At 30.6% G+C, this 18,403-nt stretch overlaps 1 protein-coding gene across 1 annotated transcript; it reads right to left on the bottom strand.

Annotated features, from left to right (window-relative positions):
* Positions 1–387: 387 nt before the first annotated feature.
* LOC145323566 (uncharacterized) lies at positions 388–18,116 on the bottom strand. The gene is made up of 12 exons (XM_080165940.1): positions 17,941–18,116; positions 13,846–13,957; positions 12,316–12,358; positions 10,688–10,759; positions 6,765–6,821; positions 3,904–3,959; positions 3,624–3,722; positions 3,342–3,447; positions 2,892–2,947; positions 2,189–2,281; positions 1,821–1,926; positions 388–1,292 (listed from the first exon to the last, which is right to left on the bottom strand). The coding sequence occupies exons 1-12, from the start codon at positions 18,029–18,031 to the stop codon at positions 1,233–1,235; spliced, it is 951 nt and encodes a 316-aa protein (XP_080022066.1). The 5' UTR covers positions 18,032–18,116; the 3' UTR covers positions 388–1,232.
* Between the last annotated feature and the right edge of the window lie 287 nt (positions 18,117–18,403).

Genomic DNA, 18,403 nt, shown 5'->3' with positions numbered 1-18,403 from the left:
GATTATTAATAGTGATAAAGTTTTATTCTAAAGAATAAAAATGATTTCGAGTGGATGAATTGTGGATGATATCTTATTATTAATTATAATTATTTCTTAGTTCAAAGGAATGTACAATTAATAAATTCGCAAAGGAATTCAACTTTTAACACTCATGACAAATTTTTTTTTAAATTCAAATATTTTTGTCCCTTAAACCTTATCATACAAAAAACAAGGTAGAAAATTTCTTTTTTGTTTATCCTTTCCCTCAAATTTTACGTGTAGAATATTGGGTAAAGATAAGTTAATTTACATTGTTCAGCTCCCTCCCTGAATCAAAAAGTGATTATACTGCACTTACTAAAATGCATCCTCTCATAAATGATAAAAAAGTTGGAATAAATCTAGGAAACAGAAATATTTATTGCGATTTTGTTCACCGAAGCATAAAATTCCAACTTGATCATTATATGTAATAAACACAAATATTAAAAATTTCCCTCAAACTGAAAGTGGACCACAAGATTAACTTAGGTTTGCTAGGTTTAGAAAACGGCAGGATAATTCCTGCAATTTTTTAGAAATTGAAAAAAGGATGTTTGTGGAGTGGGGTAGAAGGGGATCTGTGTGGTCCACTTGTCGGTTACAGAGATTATACCGAATCTAGTAAACATTATCATATCAAGATTGTTTTTTAAAAGGTAGACTATTAGAATCAAATAATGTTTTAGTAGATTTATTATTTTAAAAATGTTAATTTTTAAAAATTAAAACAAGCGATAAAAATTTACTTCAAGCTGATTTGTTCAAACTTTGATAAATAACCTTGCACGTTTAATCATCCAATTATCTTTTTAATTTATAATAAATCAGATTTTTAAAAATCACAGAATTAAAAAAATTAATTTTGAAAGTCATAAATACATAAATACTTGAAAGTTGAAAAAAATAAAATAGTTTACAGTACGCGGGTAATAATAATAATGACTAAATGTATGATTTAACAAAATAATATGTCTTGACTAGAATTAATAATAAAATAACAACTATTTTCTAAAGGTTAAAAACATTCCTTTAGGAATGTCGAAAATAGTTTGGACATTAGAGAACAAAAGTGTTTTAAAGCCAGAAATTGATTCAATATTATGTAATATGTATTTTTGGTTTCCTGGCTATTAAAACATTTTTCATTGAACCCCTTTGTACATAATTTGGTTAGTGAGTCAAAAATTGGGGAGATATTCTCCTCCTTAACCAGTGTAGGGGTTCCTCTGAAGGTATTTGTATCTGTAGGCTTGCTGGGCAGGGTTCTACAATAAACAAGCAAGATTTAAAGTTAGGATATTTGGAAATATTTGATAACTCAATTCTATACATTTTTTGCTATTGTTTGTATTAGGGTAAAAGTTATTAAATTTGCAGTGTCTTTTTCTGGACACTTGGGAGCATTGTGTCGACCTACAGATTTAAATCGACAAAATGACATTTCTGACATTCTAATGACATGCCATACGATTTCATTTAAATTAGGTAACTATTGGACATATTTCAGTGCAATTTTTGATAAATAGAACTGTTTATTACAGTTTTAAAATTGATTATTTTAAAAATCTAATTTAATTTTCTGTTATTCATCATTTGAAAACACTTAAAATGACAATAAACGGAAATATAATCGAAATGTTAAATATCAATTGATTTGATAATTTTTACTAAGAACACATTTGAATTTCATCTTAATTTATTTCAGGGAGTAAAGGATAGGATAAAACAACGGTAGATTGGAATTTCCGGTATCATGAATAAATTAAAATCCCTAAAATATGTTCGAAACATACCGGCGTAAGTTGTCTGGAGATGAAATCATCAAATGAAGCTTGCTGGAGACCTTCATCTAGTGGTTGTCTTTGACGTCTTAGCACAGCTGGGATCTCGATAGAGGTGCTGAAATAAACAGGTCACGCTAGTTTAGTAAAGAACATCATGTTTATTTTTTTTTGGAAGGTTGGGGATAGCGAAAAAAATCTTCATGGGGGGATAATTTTTTTTTTTTTTTGGGGGGGGGTAGGGGTGAGTGGTTTTGGTTCTACTATAAGAAGAAAAAAACTGTGGACTTATTACCAGGCTTCTAATTTTTTTCCATGAGTTTCAGTGCTTTTTTCGAGGGTTATTACGCGGCATATCCTAAACATCGTTGAAAACTTACTCCTTAGGCCTGCCAGTAAGGGGGTCTAACAGTTGCCATCCTTGGGCCGAGGCACTCCTCTTCTTTCTTCCGTAGCCATGGGGATACTGGTTTCTACATCATGTTAAAATTAGTTAATAAACATTAACTTGTACCCGAGAGTGACTATATAAGGTTTAGTTAAGTTAAGTTGGCTTAGAATAGACAATGTAGTGGTTAGACAATAGCAAGGTGATGCTACAGTTAAGTTTTTGGGTGTATTTCCATGTGTGGGGGATTTCTATAGTTAGGAAAGATACTTGACAGTACTATTGAGTTTGGTATATCAAAGATTACTGTTTTACTCAGCTTTTACTTGACTGGTAGCTATTATATGCGCAACATTAATAGTAAAGCATTGATAGATATATTTGGCAAAAAGGGTACAATTCACGACTATGCAACACACAGCTCATGAAATCGTAGGGTTGGTAGTCTGTTAGAAGTTTTGAAGTAAACTCAATAACTGTCTGATTGTGTGTGTGCTGTTTTAAAAGATCTTGCTAACTGCTGACCTGCTAACCTTTAATGTGAAGCTTTATATTGTACAGGGAAGGTTTAAACTATTTTTTATGGGGGAGGGTAAATCCATCTTCCAATAAAAATGCTATATAGAAAAAATACCAACAACATCCCCCCAAAACACAATTTTTTATAGCTTTTCTTTTTAAAACTACAACTAAACCTGAGTTTGTAGAGTGGAAGTCCAGAACTGTCAACATACTCAGATCCTCCAACTCCCTGGAAAAAAATTTAATTTGACTAGGGATTTCTAATGGGGTGTAAATCTTAGCGCCCCTCCCACTCAACTGATTAATTTTGCTGTCTAACAAACAAAATAAAAAAAGTATTAACGTTCTTAGATTTTATTAAATTTTAGATGCATAAAACAGTATCGTATTAAACACAGATATTTGTTTACCAAAACTTTCTATTTGAGTATTTTCCCTGTTATCTACTTTTGTACTATTACTCTCCACTTTTAATTACTTCCTGTTTAAGGTTTTGAATCTTGTTTTCCTGGTTTATATTTTTGAAAAAAATACAAATGTACTAGATTCTTTAGAACTTAATCAGTTTTGTAAAAGAATTCAGTAGTTACATGATTTACAATATAAGAATATTTAAAACTTACAGCAATTTGTTCAGCTACAAAGTCAACGAGTTGGTTTCCATCAGGTTGATCAGTTTCATCCGGCTGTCTTTGCTTTCTCAGCACTGCGGGAATCTCAATAGCTGAGCTAAAGGAAAAATATATTTTAGTAGCACAGCTATTCTATTGCTGAAGTTATCCTTACTTTTATATTATAAGCACTCTGAGGTCAACAATTAGCTATAGGCAGCTTTTAAAGTTACAGTAACTATACCTTTCTTTTATTTTCGAATAGCAACTAAATTTGTAACAACTTTTACTTACTCCTTGGGTCTTCCAGTAAGAGGGTCTAGGATGGTCCATCCTTGGGGCAGGGGAGATGCGCTTCTTTTCTTTCTACCATAACCATGGGGATAACGATTCCTTGTAAGTTTGATAACTTTTCAAATAGTACATGAATTATATATGTAAGTGTCTTTGCTTTACAGCTTTTCAATTCAATTTCATAAATTTCCAAGATATTGGAAACAGTTTAATTTGATCATAAAAGTTGAAATACTAACTAAACATAAAAAAATATTGTTGCAAAATAATTTAAACTGACCTTATTTTGTAGAGGGGTACTCCAGAGCTGTGGATGTACTCAGATCCTGGACCTCCCTAAAAATATAAGTTTATAATAACTATGCTGTGAAGCTGCCCTGGGGTACTCCAGAGGTGAATTATTAAAAAAATTTGCCCCACTAATCTCTTAGTTTTCGTGAAAAATCCTCCAAAATCACATAAAAATCTACAAAAGTTAAATAAAATCTTATGTTAATAACCCTTCTATGATTTTGTTTAATTTTTGTAGATTTTTAATGTGATTTTGGTGGATTTTTCACGAAAACAATTTTGCCCCACTAAGCGATTAGTGGGGCAAAATTTTTTTATGAATCCACCTCAGAACTGTGGATGTACTCAGATCCTGGACCTCTCTACAAATATAAGTTTATAATACTTAAAATTAAAAACTTTGTTTCTTCAAAAAGCTCTGGAACTTTTTTACATAATTATTATATTTTTTATCAATTGTCTAGATTTCTACTTTCCCTTATCAAAACAATGTCCAAGCGAGGGGGATAGAGAAGTTTTTTTTCTAGGGGTGAAATCTCTTGGCAAGGTTGATTTAATAGTTAAAAAACTTCCCTGGACTTATAAGGAGCTTAACTTTAAACGAGCACCATATCGGTCCAATGCAATGCAATGGTTAGCGATCATTAATCCAACAAAACAGATAAACATCCTATTACTTTTGTAGATAAGGATACAACATAACTCTATTATGACTACAGTTAATGTCGATACAACAACCTAAAAGTCAACAGGGCAAATTAAGAAACCATAAGAGCATTAAACCTAATTATAATTTTTATAATTAATTAATTTCACACTTTTTAAAATTGACCATTACATTTTTACATTATCTTCTTTCTTTCAACACTTTTGTTGGAAAGAAAATGTCACACTAGACTGGTTCCAGAGTTAATAAGTAGAGCCTAATTATTAGTGCTTACATCAGGCTTTGAAGGTGTGAAAAGTGTATGTGATAGTAGGGTTTAAGATATCATAAGTATCCTCATATGACCATAACTCTTTGTTCAATGTAATTACTATCTGTCACTGATACTTAATGGACCTTGTTAGAGCAGAGGGGACACAAAACTGTTTTTCAGTTTTTTTTGCAAAATAATTTTATATCCATAGGGAGCGAGGGGACATTGAACTGTAAATAAATGTAATTGGGTAATTTTATTAAATCTTGATTTGTTGGTTTAAACTAGCAGTGTCCAAACTTTTCAACCAATGATTTTATATATGTATGACAATATTGTGGAATTGCATCAAATTATCACCCATTATCTTATCCCAAAATGACTGGAACTTGAATACCAACTTAAAAGAAGAAATGGCTTTTTTCTTAGAATTATAAATTGTTAAATATTTTAAACATTTAAACACTAACTTTGACAATGTTTTCTTAGCTGGATCTTTAAATCATTTCAATGGTGCGCCAAATCGGGATGCACCGAATTTCAGCCAATCACAGCGCGGCATTTCGTAAAATGCAGTGCTCTCATTGGTGGAAAGTTGGCTCACCCGATTTGGCGCACAATTGAAATGATTTAAAGATCCAGCTCTGTTAAAAAAACCCAACTAATTGCGTTATTTTGTTATCGAATATTTTCTAAATTACTGAATTACTTTTTGTTGAAAACATAAAATTTTTTTGTGTCACCTCTTTGAAGAACATTGCATTAATCACACTAATTTCTTTATACACTTACACACAAAATCGCACACACACTCACTGTACATAAAGCAAATTATGATCAGCAATTGGTGATTTAAAATTTAAATGGGACCAGAGGAAAAAAAGAAAGAAAATGATAACTGTAGATAATATATAATATATATTTTTGCAAATGTTTGAAAAGAAAATGTGTATTTGACCACAACAATGATAACATTTATATGAACTTAGGTGAACTGAAATTAGTTTCCGAATGTGAACACATTTTCCTAGGTGTTTCCCAATCCTATCTCAATATTTGCTACTAGCTAAAAAAACCTTCAAACTTCCAAAAAAAATCAAAATTTGAAAAATTAAAACTTTGAATGTATAATGTATAAATCGTTAATACATTCAAATTTTGATTTTTTTTTGAAGTTTGAAGGTTTTTTAGCTAGTAGCAAATATTGAGATAGGATTGGGAAACACCTCGGAAAATGTGTTCACATTCGGAAACTAATTTCAGTTCATCTGAACTTAACTTCTTTACAGTTCTCAAATAACAAGATAACAATTGAAAATTATTCTGATTTTCTTAATGTTTGAGGTTATATAATGATACTTATCCGCTTTAGGAATCATTTTAGTTATAATTTAGATGTACGGATCATTTTGTAAAAGAAAGATGTATTAACTGAAATATAATTTAATTTCTGCTATCTTAAGCAGTAAACAACACTCTATGCTCTATAAAATCGTTTGTCAGAAACGTTTTTGGGAAAAAGGATATCTTTTAGCTGTTATTCGATGTAGAAGGCTGATTTTTCTGTTACTTGTGCATATGTACACATCCAAAATTTGTGTCTGATATAAAATCGCAGCCATTTTGTTTTGTAAGAGTCAGCCTCAAGTATATCATGAATCTGCTGCTACATAGCCTCCCTTTTTCTACGGTTTTAATTACCTGCAGTTTAGCCGTTATGAAAAAAGGCGGCGCTAAACAATTATATTTTCCATATCTATAAAGATGTATACTAGTTGCTCGCCTTTAGCATCCAGGGGAGGGCATGGGGGTCAGAGAATAGCCAAAAACTACCCCTAAGCCATTCATTAAAACCAATTCGGACTAGTGTTTCCCGAGATCTTATAGTCCAGAAAAAACCTTAATACTTAATATTATTCTAGAATTCTACCTGAGAGTAGAGGATTGGAGAAGGAGCTCTCACAGGACGTAGGAAATTAACTTGACTCTAAAATAAAATTGGAATTAAGTCTTTTAATTTGCACATTTTTATTCTGATAATTGATACAAAATTGTTCTATGAAACCCTATTCAAAGTTTAAATCAACAGCATAGGGTTTTACCATAGGGATACAACACCATCAAGGGGTGAAAATCATGATATAACTTGTTTTAGTGGAGTGTAGACACTCCCTTCTGCACGCTTTTGAATGTAAAGGGCGATTTTAACATGCGACGTTCATTTGGATTAGTTTACTATAATCATGTACTGTGCAATGTATCCATTATATGTAAATGAATAATTTTGTACATAATATACAATTTCTATTAGATATATTCTTATTTTCCTTATATTAAAGAAATGGATATATAATACACTAAGGATGATAACATCCATGGAAGTAAAGCTCTGAAACGGTACGACAACGAACATTAACACGTGTAGGTTGTAAGAACTTAATAAGCAGAATATAAATGAAAAGTCTAAACAAAATTATAAGTAAATTTGTTGCAAAAGTGTTTAAAAACAGGATACTACATATTTAAGGACATACTTACATTATTAGGACATGATTATAGAGATGCTTCACTCATATCATTGTAGTTTAATGCCCTAGGAATCATTGTTCAAAAAATCAGATTAATAGGATAACTAGTTAGTTTAATTTACAAGTCTATAGCAAATAGTGGCCCAAGATATTGCATCCTTTCAAAACTTTTTGATGGACAGAAAGGTAACTATTTAAGACTTTTGCTAATTATAAAGTATTTTCGGTTATATTAACCTACATTTACATATTCATTCATAATGCAGTTTTGAAGCAGATATTTTATACATTTAATGTTTGTAAGTTTGTCTGCATTTTAGAATCACCCAACAGAATAAAAACATCGCATAGAGATTCTAAAATGATTGTAGAATAATTTTTAGGGGCATTTTAAATATTATATATAATACTACACTGTTGATTTGTAATCTTCAATGGTGATTCTATTGATGATTAAGTACGATTTTATCACAAAACCTTGTAACCTATGACTCAAAGGATCAAAACTTCAATTTAGTGCATCTTATAACTTTCTAAACGAGAAGAAATTTTCTGAAGTGACATATCTATAGCTGTTAATATTCAGAAGTATGATTGATTGTGCTTAGTGTGCATAGAAGTTGTCATCCTTGTATGATGTAATATAATCTTCAAAGCGTTTCCTTCCGTACATGGTTCGTGATTATTCTTAGAATATCTTAACTTATACGAGAAAAATGCATTTAATACTAAATAATTAACATTAGATTAGGGGAAGATATAATGTTTTTGTGTTAGTAAGATTATTATTTGAAACGATGGCAGGGAAGCTTCGTATTTGTCCCGTAGTAGGGTTTACACTTTCAATTGTACCAAATCAGTGGTTTAAGTATGGCCAAAAAATTAACTTATTCTAATAATGACATATTGACTATAGCCTCTATAATCGAGTCCTTAACATATAAGTAGTATCCTGTATTTAAGCAGTTTGTTTCACAACAAATTTAATTACAATTTTGTTTGTAATAATACATTATATTCTGCTTTTTCAGTTCCGATAATCTGAAAGTGTTAATGTTCGTTTGTCACAACGTTTTAGAGCTTCGTTTTTATGGTTGTTGTCATCCTTGTTCCTCTTTCTTCGGTAAAAAACTACTAGAATGGATTCTACTATTTTAATAATTTTTTGTTAATATTAATCTTAGTTGTATAGTTTAATATTCTTCTTCTAACTTATTATGATCTTTATTCTAATTATTGTATAATACGACCAATTAAGCGCAAAGCTCCACCAACTTTATGTACTTATGGAAAACGTCGGAATTTATAATATAACAAGGATGACAACATCCACAAAAGCGAAGCACTGAAACGGTAGGACAAACGGACATTAACACTTGTAAAGTGTCTGAACTGAATAATTAGAAATATAAATGTAGAAGAATCGAAGCAAAATTGTAAGTAAATTTGTTGAAAAACTACTTGATACATAATAATGTTTATGGACATACTTACATCTTTAGGGCTTGATTATAAAGTTGCTTCGCTTATAATATTTTTCTTTGTTGTCCCAGGAATCAATATACCAAAAATCAGATCAAACGGATAATTAGATCACATAAAAATTTGTAGTTAAAAAAGTAGAAAAATCAACATGTCATGGACGTACTGACATTCTGGTAGTGGTTATAGAGTTGCTACGCTTTCTAAATCGTACTTAACTATTACAGTAATCACCATACAAAGTTTGAAATCGATAGGACAATTCTAACATGCCTAAATTAACAAATATTAGCTAACTATCTCGGACGGACGTACGGACGGACCGACCCTAATTATAGAAAAGCTTCGCTTTTAACAATTAAAAATATATCTTTGATTCAAATTAATGAATATTTTATCATATATTTATTTTTAGTTTAGCAACAACGCTGATAATTTCTGTATCATTCTTGTTTAATTTGGACTAATTACAAGGCAAACGATATAAAGATTGTACATAAAGTTGTAAAGATTAGTGCAAAATATATTTAGCAAACCAGATTAAAGTGTATGACGTTAATTTTTAAAAGCGAAGCTTTTCTATAATTAGGGTCGGTCCGTCCGTCCGTCCGTACGTCCGTCCGTCCGTCCGTCCGAGATAGATAGCTTTTATTCGTTAATTTAGGCATGTTAGAATTGTCCTATCAATTTCAAACTTTGCATGATGATTCCTGTAGTAGTTGGGTACGATTTAGAAAGCGTAGCAACTCTATAATCATTACCAGAATGTCCGTACGTCCATTTTAAACATGTTGATTTTTCTACTTTTTTAACAACAAATTTTCAAGTGTTTTAATTATCCGTTTGATCTGATTTTTAATATATTGATTCCTGGGACAACAAAGAACAATATTATAAGCGTAGCAACTCTATAATCAAGTCCAAAAATGTAAGTATGTCCATAAACATTATCCTATTTTTAAGCAGTTTTTCAACAAATTTACCTACAATTTTGATTCGACATTTATACATTTATGTTCCGATTTTTCAGTTCAGATACTATACAAGTGTTAATGTCCGTTTGTCCTACCGTTACAGTGCTTCGCTTTTATGGATGTTGTCATCCTTGTTAAAAGCGAAGCTTTTCTATAATTAGGGTCGGTCCGTCCGTCCGTCCGTACGTCCGTCCGTCCGTCCGTCCGTCCGAGATAGATAGCTTTTATTCGTTAATTTAGGCATGTTAGAATTGTCCTATCAATTTCAAACTTTGCATGATGATTCCTGTAGTAGTTGGGTACGATTTAGAAAGCGTAGCAACTCTATAATCATTACCAGAATGTCCGTACGTCCATTTTAAACATGTTGATTTTTCTACTTTTTTAACAACAAATTTTCAAGTGTTTTAATTATCCGTTTGATCTGATTTTTAATATATTGATTCCTGGGACAACAAAGAACAATATTATAAGCGTAGCAACTCTATAATCAAGTCCAAAAATGTAAGTATGTCCATAAACATTATCCTATTTTTAAGCAGTTTTTCAACAAATTTACCTACAATTTTGATTCGACATTTATACATTTATGTTCCGATTTTTCAGTTCAGATACTATACAAGTGTTAATGTCCGTTTGTCCTACCGTTACAGTGCTTCGCTTTTATGGATGTTGTCATCCTTGTTTTTTACATTATTACTACACATTTTGATATTACAACAGTAAGAAGTTTGATAAAGTTATTTTAAAAATCTTTATAAAAAGTAAATGGTGTGATCCCTTAGTATCAAAATAATTCTACCAAATATCACATCTGAATTTAAAACTTTTAAGTATTTAACACATGAAATTGAAATAAAGTAAATTACCTCCTCAATTACGTTGTTAAAAGGTTCAAGAGTAGAAGAGGATTTTCCAAAGTCTGTCACAAATTCATCACCCTAAAAAATCATGTATGAAATATAATTTTATCCATTTTGACAATTAGGTTATATTTTTAATTGTTTAATTTTAGAACCTGTGATATAAATTCAAACGTCCGTCCGTCTGTCTTATTATAGGTATGTTAAAAAAAGACGATTTTTTCGGCTAAAATTTTCAGTGAGAATTTCAATGATCATTTGCAAAGATCGTTTAATGAGCATTGGGGATCTCTAAAATAACTTTGTCCGTATGTCAGTTCAAGAAAGTATTGCTAAATGATATTTTTTCTCGATAACCATTAAAGATAGCTGTGTACATTCCGTAATGATTCCTATAATGAATTTTTAGTTTCAAATTAAAACTGTGTCTTTCTTTTTATAATTCTATGATGGAAATTTGAATTTTTATAAGAATTTTTCTGTTGCTATTGAAGATAAATTCTTGTGTGGTACCCAAGACTTGTTTTGTTTAACTGTTTACATGCTTCACTACTACTATACATATATATATTGTCATCCTTGTTTTTTATAATGTGCATTAACCTGTACCTTTCTCCTTAATGATCAATTCTTGTGATAATATGAGGAAAATATGTTACCCAAACTCTGATACAAACTTTTACAACAAACTTTCGGACAATTTCCTTTCATTTAAAAGTAAACCACTAAAAAGACGTATTTTTATTCTTGTTTTTGAATAGACTGGATTTAGTAAAATCTCGAAGAATCCTATACGGATAGATAGGCGTAAGTTTAGAGCTCTAATGTAGTGGCTGAAAACAACATTTTAATACGAGAAAGGGGGGGGGGGGGAGTTGTGGCCTACTCGTTAGTTAGAGGGATTATACCAACTTTCCAATAGATTCTATTTAGAAGTTAAAACTTTAGCGTGGAACTACATAAATACTCAATCAAAGAGGAAACAGCAAAAATATTACAAACATGATACACTGTGAGAGTGTTTATTAGTCCATCATAATGGACAGCAAGGATCGTAAATTTCAAAGATTTAAATTCGTCTAACATTATAAATGTTTTGTCTGAAGATTCCTGTAACAGTAAGGTAAGTATAAGTACTCTATGGCTACTGTCCAAAAGTCTTTACGAAGAGTCTTTAAGTGTTTTGAATTACTTAGCTAAAATCTTTCTATTTTATAAAATTTATTACACATTCAGAGGTCAAATCAAAATAAAACCTTTGATTGGCAATCCTGAAAACATTTTTTTTGTAAGCATTTTTGTAAACGACCTAAAGTTTTGTATTAGAAAAGAGTAGAGTATAATGTTTGAGGGCAGAATCTTTAACCTTAGCTAGGTAAATACAACATAAATGCTTCCTACGATAAGCTTTATATTAAAAAAGACACTTAAACAATAAAGATTGGTGAGATGGGGGTAAAAAGAATCCAAACGTCTAAAAATAATATTGGATAAAACTATGTGAAGCTTCTCAAAAAAGCAGATCTCAATCAGTTCAGTAGTTATTGAAATCTTAGCTTCACACAAAAAGGTAAAAAAGTACTGCTTCGTACAATAGGACAAAAAAAAGTGTTTTAGCTGTTTTGTTTATTTACCTGAGGAATCACGTTGGTCAGAACCAAGTTGTCAATACGGTTCCTGAAAAATTTAATAGCCATCAGTTTATGGTTTGGTAATAATTCAAGAATATGCTAGATCCTTCACTACACACAGGAAGACAACTTATTAATTTTATATTTGATTATAAGCCTGTTAGGCTAGTTTGAGTTTGTATACATTTTTTGAAAAATTATAAACGCTTGATTTTCACTATGCTTCCTGTAAGTTTATACTTTATCTAAATATATCACGTGAGGAATGCAAAATTAATAAGTGTAAAATCTATGTGCATGTGTACACGATTTTGCACACAATTATGTACACAAACATTACTTATATGAACACAGACAAACTATTTGCACATATTTTAACAAATAAGCACACATACACACAAAAAGGTTACACTTTTATAATCTTCAACTTAGGGCAATTAAATTCTTTTATCAACACGTCTGCGAAGCTTTTTATCTTTCTTTAGTGCCTTTTATAGCATCCCATCCCCCGCCCTTTCCATTGTCATCTTGCATTTAGTGCATCTATATTTACATTTTTGTTAATACAAAACTACAAAAATTATTGTAAGAAACATTATTTATACTTTTATCATTATACACTTGAGATTAAGTATTCAAAGCTAAGATTTATCTTGATCTTGAAACATGTCTGTTTGTCAAGTGCGGGATATAAATAGCATACATGCTTTCATTATTGCAATCAAAGGATTTATTGTTTGGAAGGTATAATTTTAGCTACATAAATTAATAATATAAGTTGCCCTTTCTAAGCGATAAGACTTTTTTTACTTGACCTTTTTTTGCTAATGTCTCTAAGCTCTTTTGATTTTTATTTGTATCATGGAAACACCATAAATAGAATTATAGATTAAAGGCCTATTCAGTTTTGACAAAGATAAAACTTCCGTGTGTTGGGGGGGGGGGGCTATTATAAGAATATGTGCTCATTCAGAATACAGATTTGTCTTTTCAAAACATTATAAGGCTATTATAAGAATATGTGCTCATTCAGAATACAGATTTGTCTTTTCAAAACATGAAAGGGTAGATAAGAAAAGATATTTATATTTGTTCACTTTAAATTTAACTATAAATAAAACTTTTAAAGTATATTATTTGAATCTCATTTCAATAACAGTTATTAATGAAGTATCTTGACAAATGTGTTCCTATTTGTAAATAAAAACTTTTACCTATAGGGCGAACCTATTCCCAAATGTATGTAGTATATAAGTTTTATGGGTTTCCATTTTAAGGATACGATTAAAAAAAAGTAAACTATGATTATGTAATACAATTTAAAGGTAAATTGCCTAAACTTAAACAGAGAGGCAATGAAAAGAGGCAGAATCAAGGTTATGAAATTTTCAATATAGACCTTGTATGTAAACATTTTCATTATAAAGGAGTAGAAAAATTATTTCAATTATGTCAATGAGTAATATTTCTTACTTGAAAATTAAATCTTCCATGTTACTCTATTCCCATGATAAGTTTTGTATCTTATACTACCTTTGTGGCTCAACAGTTTTCTTCTTGGTCTGTCTCTGCACCCTGATAAAATTGTCAGCACTGACAGGCTCTGCATACCTCTCCTGCCATCTACGGTACTTCTCCAGAGCATCTGATCAGAAATATTCAAATTAGAAAAAATAAGGATAACAACAGCCATTAAAGGGAAACCCAACAAATCAGATATTCATAGAATTGAACATTCACAATTATTGAGCGTTTTCATGTGGAGTAGTGGATGGATTTACTTTGGGTCCAAATACTTTGAGATTACTTTCTTTTATATCCAAATCATAATCTAAAACCAATCCTTACAAATCTTTTATTCAGAGGCGTGCAGAATGGGGGTGTATCCACGCCCATAACAAAATTAAGTTTTTTTAGGCGCTTTTCGTGTCAATTGTGCGTTGTCAAATACTCATGGACACTTTATTTCCTTTGATTAAGTTGGTGGGAGTCTAGTGGGTTGTATCCACCCCCCTTACACTAAAAAAACAGTAAAAATTTTCGGATGTACATCTCCCTGGCAAAACCCTCTCCACGCAACTGCTTTCATTTTTTGAGGACAATATATTATAATATATGTATAAAAGTTAATCTCTAGGGCCCTAAAGTTAGTATGTTAGTTGTTAACTTGAGAGCATTGCTTTTAAGAATGTTTTCATCCATATTTTATGAAAAAAATACACAGTAAGACCAATAAATCAATTGCACTAATTAATTTACGTCTGCACTTAACTGGATTGTGTAAAACATTAAAATATATGACAACAAGGACACCAACATCCGTAAAATCAAAGCTCTAAAATCAGAAGGGAGGACAAAAAACAATAACTTTTGTAGAGTGTTAGAACTATAAGCAGAACATTAATTTCTAAGACTAAACGAAATTGTATATAACTATGATGCAAACTTTCGTAAAAGGACATAATTTTAATCTAAGGATTTGATTATTGAGTTAACCTTGTTGTCCTTAGAACCATTATTCCAAAAATTAGATAAATAGGATAATCATATCACAGAAAAAAATGTTGTAAAAATGTTAAATAGCAGCATGTTTTAAATGACCGTATAAACTTTATGGTAACGATCAGAGAGTTGCTACGCTTTAAAATTTGTACCTAACTATTATAGGAACCATCATGCAAAATTTATATCGATAGGACAATTCTAACACGTCTAAATTAAAGAAAAGACCTAACTATTATGGACGGACCGACCCTAATTATAGAAAGGTCTGCTTTTAAAAAAGCTATCTATTATAAAAGGACAGTATGAAGGAAAGCTTGTATGCTTGGTTTGCAGGGATTTTAAAGGATAAGACAATTGACGATGAATTGATGTGCATCCCCACTGATGATAAACAGCGCAGTAAATATATTGCATTGGGTGCAAACAAAGTATTGTTGGTGAAAATTTTAAAAATATTGAAGATTACGAGAATTGTTACAAGTTACAATTTCGAGGTCAATGAAAAAAAGACCATTTTTCTGTAGCGCAGCTACTCTTTATCTAGAGAGTGTCTGTACGTCTTATAAATAATTTATCACTTAAAAATTATTAATTGAAGAGCATTTACTTTTGCAGTCTTTACTCTATATTTTTTACGCATTTTCTAGGTTATATTTCTTCTTCAAAGTTTACTGTTTTTTTGTAAAATATTGTGATCTTGATATTGCTACGCTTCTTTTAGACAAATTTGTCTTTGTTTAAACTGAATTCAAATGCAAATATTCCTTATTTGTGACCAAATATAAAATTTAAATCAAACTAAAAACTTTTTTTTGCCAAAAAAACGTTTTCCCTTATTATTTACTTTTTGCCATCAAATTTGAAAGAGAAAGTGACTTTAAAATAAGTTTATTAAATATTCTTAAACTATTTAATTTATGTATAATCTAGAGAAAAGCTTTGCTCGTACATGATCCTTGGAGTCCTTATTAAAATATGGACATAACACTCCGCCCTTAACATTTTTATCTCCATCAGTCCAAAAGCGTTGACCAAAAAGGAAACTTATTTCAATCCTTATTTGATTTAATATTTTTGATAGAAAAGCTTTTTAAAAACAGAGTCGGTCCGTCTGTAACGTTTAGCTGTTAATTTAGTCATGTTAGAATTCTCCTATCAACTTCAAACTTTGCATGAAGATTTTATAACAGTTAAGTACAATAAGGAAAGCGTAGCAATAATCTAAAATAAACTGTTTCTCTATTTTATTAGGTCTACTGTATGCATAGTGCATAAAACCTACATTCAATATCAAATCAACCATCACCCTCACCATACTTTGCATATCATTTCTTTATGTAAGTTGAAGCATTTATATTTTTTTTTCAACGCCTATCATTCTTTATAAATTCACTTATCATTTGCCAGTTATCAAAGCCTCTCTATAAATCATATGCTGATATTTGAAAAATATTGTAACCTTCCCTTAAATAATAAACCACTTCTTTATAACAAAATTTGTATGTTTAAGAAAAGATAGATTTTCTACGCTAAAAATGTGATATTCAGTTGCTGTATTCTTAGATTTCTTTTGAAGATTCGTATAACTTTGTATATAACGCTGATATTGAGAAAGGGCTGTTGTAAAATGTCTGCTGATCAATGAACAATTTGTCTGATGGTCGCTAGTCCATTAGTAACATCTTATTGGTTGTACTTCTATTCAAGATAGTATTCTGAATCTTTGTGAAGATTACCTAGACCAACAAGCATCTTCTTTTTATTTTATGTTTCTGTCAGATGGTCTGTCTGTATGTCCGTCAACAACGCCAATGTAAAAATTGGCTTGTTTATGGGGGGACATGCGATTTACTTCTTAAAATTTTTGTAAATACCCTTAACCAATAATCATTCTCTTTATACAAGTATATGCTTATTACTTGCGTTACATATGCAGGTTTTCTTCCTTGTTAAAACATATGGTTTTGTTGTAGTAGATAGTACAGTTAATTTCTAAAAAGACCATGAAGAAACTAATGAATTAAAATTAAATCATTTTATTTTTGTTCTCAAATAAAAGTTGAAATATAAGAGAGATAAATCAATAATATTTATTTTAAGTAACAGAAGTACTCTATAATTCACTGTCTGTCCGTCCGTCCGTCTGATTTTATCGGCTCCTATTCAAATAGACAGCTGAAATTTTTAGTGAGATTCCTATGACATATGCCCATCTAATCTAACATTTTTTGTCCATCTGTCTGTTATTTGGGGTGCTAGATCGATTCCTAGAATTTTAGGTTTTCGTTATTTGCTCAATTCTTTTTCAAGGTAGAGGTTTTGAATTTTAGGGATTATTTAATATTACATTTTACATATTTTCACTTAGTTTTATTAAGATTTGTCTATTAATAGGGGAGCTGGATCGATTCCTAGGTTTATAGGTTTTCGTTATTTTCTCTATTTCTATTCAGAATTGACGGCTGAAATTATCAGGGATTGAATATGCCCGTATTCTGCATATTTCCATCAAGTTTCAATAAGATTTGTCTTTTAATTGCGGTGCTAGATCGATTCCTATATTTTTAAGTTTTCGTTATTTCCCTATATTATCAAGTTTAATGTTTATTGTTTGACACTGCTCTACAGTAATTTTTTCCTCCGATATTCATTTATAATTTTTAAATTTCGCTTCTTATGGATGTGTTGTCATCCTTGTTTTTTTTTATCTGAAGCAAAATTTCACTTAACCGGGTAGACCGAGAATGTAGGTACTTGAAAGATTAATGTCACTTTTTCTTCAATCAAAATAGCCGAGTATATCTAATTTTTCGTACAGAAGTGTAATGTTCATCAAAGTATTGCCGACAGGCTAACCTACCAAGTATATTTCTATCTTGAATAGAAACCAAAATAATCATGTTTCCCCCTAAACGCATTTGACAGAAAGACATTCGAGTTATTGAGTAGCCTCGCTACTAAATGAAGCAATACATTTTTTAGACCTCTAGCTCTAATAGAAGCCGATAAAGAAGAGGTAAATAACTTAATAGGAGCCCGGTTTTAATGAGTTAATGATATTGTCATCCTTAAATTAGTAAAAATATTCATTTCACTTTATTTTATCTTTTGTGAAAATCACACCTTGATATTTATCAAAAGCCTGGCTGTTGCATGTTTGTCCAAGAATTAGGACCAGCAGGGATAATTTTATCACACACACCTTCACCGACATCGCGACACTTACTAACCAAGTGAATACATTCAATCATAACAGAGCAGAGGGCCCTAGCACTGTCACGAGCCTATGTACATGTACTACAAATAAAATATGGTTTTATAAGGAGTGTGCCATTATTTCCGCACAAAAGAAAACTGTTCAAAAAAGAGCCACGGATATTAGAATCTCGCCAGACAGCAATAGGGCTAAAATTATTTGAAACATAAAAATGCAAATAATGCATTTAGATCATCGTCGAATTGTAAATTATAATATTAGCCATGAAATTATAGTATCAAACAAAATTATTTGAATATGTAGCATAAAAAAGCGGAAATAATGACTTGATGTTGAAATTATACTTAAAAACAAATAAATTCTTAAAAT

The sequence above is a fragment of the Acartia tonsa genome, chromosome 7 (genome assembly GCF_053477335.1).
Source record: "Acartia tonsa isolate MP-2025a chromosome 7, ASM5347733v1, whole genome shotgun sequence".
Lineage (NCBI taxonomy): Eukaryota > Metazoa > Arthropoda > Copepoda > Calanoida > Acartiidae > Acartia > Acartia tonsa.
This window is presented reverse-complemented; position numbering and strand designations above follow the sequence as displayed.